Genomic DNA, 4,583 nt, shown 5'->3' with positions numbered 1-4,583 from the left:
AATTAAAGTGAGAAACGGAATTGCCGAGCAACACTCGAGGTTATACGAGGTAGGGGGGGGGAGGACACTCGTGTCAACGAGACTAACCAGCCCTTCTGCAACACTTAGCGCGACTCGAGGCACCTACCACAACAAAGGAACACAATCGCTAATGGTGTCGCTTTGTTCGGTTTGAGTGGGACTCCGTGTGTGTTATCAGTGTCGGCTTCATTTTTGTTATTCACACCGAACTACCCCCCCCCCCAATACTCATTCTTTTTCCAAACTTATTTGCGACACTTTACCCAGACGTGCTCTCTTAAAGCGGCGTTAAGTTGCAGACACAGATAGATCGGACGTACGGTCCCTCTCTCAATTGTCCTCGAGGACGGGTGACTACACACACATAAACTCCTTTCAGGCACCTAACAGAGAGATATAGTTTCCCCGAATTGCATTGACCAGAGGACGCACTGCATGTGACATTGCCGAGGCCTACTTTACAGAGATGCTGTATGAGAAACCAAAGTGATTTTGGAAAATTGCACAATATAAATCTATTCAAGTAGACCTCAACAATGGAATTATGATCAGTGGAAATGGCCATGACATGTCTCCTTTAAAGATAAGGAGAAAGGTTTGATTATGTCCTACTTTATCCGGTGCATTTTAAAAGATCTTAACAAGAATATATTGTATTTCTAAAACCTTTAATGAACCATAACACATTATGTTTGTACCTTGGAGCAGACGCTGTCGTCGCTGCTGTACAGCAGGGGGCAGATGTCTCGCAGGTGATTGCTGATGGCCTCCACAGACGCGTTATCTTTGATGTAGACATTAATGACGGCGGTGATGAGCGCTCCAGACAGCTCCTTGCCCCGGATCACTACATCCTTAAAACTTGCTGCCTTCATCTGCTCCTGAAACTCCTGAAAACAGAAAGAGTGGCAGGGTGAGCAGCAATAGGAGGAACCATGGAGAACACACATCTTATACTGTGTTTAAAAAGGAAAATGGACGTGTATTACGTGGATGATTAATGCAGAGATAATGTATGAGCATCTGTTTGGGATGTACCTTCGGCAGCTCAGACATAATGAGGCTGAACTGATGATCACAGAGAAGCTTCAGGAGGGCCAGAGTCTGGTAGCAGCGATGCACCAACTGCTGGATGCCCTGCAGAGACACTTTCTCATACACCTGAGCCTTGGCTGGAAACGGAAACAAAACAGAGAGAGATACATGAATAAAGACATCAGTAACGAGAGAGAAACATAAATAACTTCTTGTTCTTGTGTTAGTACGTCAGAGATCCACATTCACTCTTTCCCTATAGATCAAATATATCACATTGATTTGGGTCTTTCCTTTCCAATATTCACAAGAAAAAGGGGTGAAACCTGCCCTCATAACTCACTGTGAAATTTCCTCTGGAGTTCCTGCTGGACCTGCTGAGAGTTGGCTCCGTCAGGACGCATAAATCCAAGCAGCCTTTGCTGCAGGTTGGCAGGGGAGCTGAAACTAACAGGGAGCAGCACAGATGTTGTTCAGTAGAGTTTGATCAGATCCAGTTTTCATGCAGTAAGTACCAACAGTGACAACGTAGAAGTAATAGGAAATGAGTAAATATGTTTATTATTGTTAACCACATAATCAGTCATGAGAAAGCTTTCATATCAACACAAATGCAGCATTGATGAAGTTCTTATTAGCTTTGATCAGTGAAATACAATCACCTGTTATTACATGATGTAAGGCTTGTACGTTACTTGAGAACACCTGAGTGTCAGGACGTGTGTGAGAACTAACAGAATTCATCAACAATATTACCCTTACGCATAAAGTAGAGTAAAAGTTCTTACCTTGCAGCACCAAGAGCCGAGGGACTGAACTGAGAGTTTTTATCCAGAAACTCCCTCAAACCGCCGAGCTCCAAAAGTACCGACTCCAGATCAAATGAACTAACGCTGCTTTCCAACTGTGGAGACCACGGATAAAAGGCAGTGTTATCGAACCATTACTACCGTTATTCTAAAAACATCAACTGTTAAACTGTTAAATAAATATGTGGATTAAGGATGCACACCGGTATCACCGAAATACCGGTTACTGGTGGCTACGGTATACGGTACCGAAATCAGATCCGGTTTCGATACTTTAAAAAATATATATGTATATATATTTTTTTTTTTACATTTTTTTTTAATTGAGTCCGTGGCCCGTGATGGCGGGTGTTATAAATTAGATTGCATAATCGTTTTTCTTCATATTTTATGTATTTTTCATTGTTTGTTCAATAGTCCCACAAATGATCTGTGATGGGATTTGTTTTCTCTCACCAGTGAAGGCAAATGTTTATTTTAAAGATGAGATTTGTTTGTTTTTGCAATGCCCGAGATCTCATGACCATTATTCTATTATGAATTTGTTCTCTAGTCGAATCTCAGGTTTAACATTAATTATATTGGTGCTATAACGGTCTGTTTGCATTGACAAGATGTGCTATTCACGCGGCACACCTGATGGCGGGTGTTATAAAAGATATTCCATAATCGGTTTTCTTCATATTTTTCATTGTTTGTTCAGTACTAAAAGGTCCAAGAAATCCCACAATTGAATTTAATATTCATTTGACATGTTAACTATATATCGTAAAGCGCTTCATGAGAGTAATTGTGGGATGATACATTTTCAAAGTATCACGATATGTATCGGTTGAGTATCGGTATCGTAAAAAAGTCAACGATATGCATCCCTANGTGTGCCTTGGCAGTAACTATATATCGTAAAGCGCTTCATGAGAGTAATTGTGGGATGATACATTTTCAAAGTATCACGATATGTATCGGTTGAGTATCGGTATCGTAAAAAAGTCAACGATATGCATCCCTAACGTGGATACTCACAATAGTAACAGTCTGACTCCCATTGGCCACGGTTTTTTCAAAAGCAAGACTTCCATCCCAAATATTTCTGTTAGGGTGAGGTCAGCAGGGAACAGGGGAGAAAGACATGATCAGTACTGATACAGACTGAAGAGGAACATATTTCAGATTCATAATGTGTCGATGTGACAACCAGTGACAGGATTTACTTACCCAAGAATGCGAGCAAAGTAGATACAGATGCCGTTGTGTTTCCCTGAGAAGATCACCTCTGGGCCAGCCGTCATGGGTGTGAGGGGGGCCGACCCAGAATGCATTGGTGTGAAAGGTGAAGCAAAAGCTGGGGGCACGATGCCTAAGGGCAGAGTAAGAGGAAGTTCACACGTCTTTCATAATAGTGTTACAACATGTGGTTTTTGTTTGTATATTCTGTTGACCCAAATAGACACAGTGAGTTTAAGCTTCTACGTTTAGTCTTTATCTATAATTCCAACAGTCAGTATTTATTTATGATGTACCTGGTGCTGGAGAGCTCATCACGGGTCCAACAGTACTCGGGGATCCCATGGCTGCTGGGAATCTCATCTGTGCTTCCCCTCCATATCTGATCACCACAACAACAACAACAACAACAACAACAAAGGAACTGCTTTTAATTGTATGTGCAGTGCAAGTGATTGTTAATATGAGCATGTTTTAAAAATGTTTTCTGACCTGAAGAAAGCTCTGGTGGCCCACTGTGAAACCTCTCTGTCACAGGCGGAACTGGAACAGGCCAGGATCAGTGCTGTGCCACAAGCCTGCTCCTCCTGTACGGAAATGAATAACAACTCAAATATATACACAGGGTATATGCAGGAATCCTGAAGTCACATGTAAAACCTTTTAAGACCTTTTTTAAGACCCTTTCCATACATTTTAAGACCTCATCGCCACTTTGAGTTTTAACCGGTTACCTTGGCGACACACTTTACCTCACATTGACTATATACAGTATTGATTGTCCTTCCTCCTTATCTTCCAACCTTTTTGACGCAAACCTGCATTTCCCCATAACGATGTTGTTTAACAACCGGCGTAAACGGACCTTCGCGCGCTATCAAGCCGTGAGCGTGCGATGTCCTGTTCAGATGACGTCAAACCCAACGGGATGCCATAAATAAACTACACAGAATCACACTACACACCTACGCAATGATTACATTCAGACTGTAGAATACAACCTCTTTGGACAATTTACATACTTATTGAAAACAAGCTACAAAATGTGATACCTTGGAAAATGCCATTTAATAGCCTTAATTTTCGCTAAATTGATTTATCAACTTGTAATACTTTTTAAGACCCCACGGACACAGCCTGATACAGTATATGCAGGCATTCATTAACCTGTTAAGCCCCAAGCCTGTTTTTCAGGTTTCAGGCTCGAAAATGACATTCCCAGAACAAATGACCATATCTTCCCTTCTAAAAAGGGTTAAATTAATAATCTTTTTTCTCAAAGTAATGATAAACCTGTCAGTTGGATGTAGAAAAGTCAGAATCAATATAGATGTTTTTATTCTATCCCCATGAGATAGAATTATCAACATGATAACCTCAAGGCATATTTCGAACATCAGATGATTGGGTACGTAGGTTCCAATCAAAAGTGATATTAGTGTTTTAATACCAAAGACTCCTGTGATATTAAAGTCAAAAAATTGGTACAAGTTA

General features: G+C 40.9%; 1 protein-coding gene across 2 annotated transcripts in view; it reads right to left on the bottom strand.

Annotated features, from left to right (window-relative positions):
• Positions 1-4,583, bottom strand: part of nup155 (nucleoporin 155) — a 28,158-nt gene that overhangs the window by 17,937 nt on the left and 5,638 nt on the right. For both annotated transcript variants that reach the window (XM_010787192.1, XM_010787191.1), the window contains exons 15-22: positions 3,582-3,676; positions 3,386-3,471; positions 3,081-3,222; positions 2,889-2,955; positions 1,845-1,960; positions 1,400-1,503; positions 1,060-1,193; positions 720-911 (exon numbers count right to left, since the gene is read on the bottom strand). In XM_010787192.1, coding sequence (XP_010785494.1) covers positions 720-911; positions 1,060-1,193; positions 1,400-1,503; positions 1,845-1,960; positions 2,889-2,955; positions 3,081-3,222; positions 3,386-3,471; positions 3,582-3,676 — 936 coding nt within the window. The remainder of the gene's footprint in view (positions 1-719; positions 912-1,059; positions 1,194-1,399; positions 1,504-1,844; positions 1,961-2,888; positions 2,956-3,080; positions 3,223-3,385; positions 3,472-3,581; positions 3,677-4,583) is intronic.

The sequence above is a fragment of the Notothenia coriiceps genome, unplaced genomic scaffold (assembly GCF_000735185.1).
Source record: "Notothenia coriiceps isolate Sejong01 unplaced genomic scaffold, NC01 NC01_scaffold00030211, whole genome shotgun sequence".
Taxonomy (NCBI): domain Eukaryota; kingdom Metazoa; phylum Chordata; class Actinopteri; order Perciformes; family Nototheniidae; genus Notothenia; species Notothenia coriiceps.
This window is presented reverse-complemented; position numbering and strand designations above follow the sequence as displayed.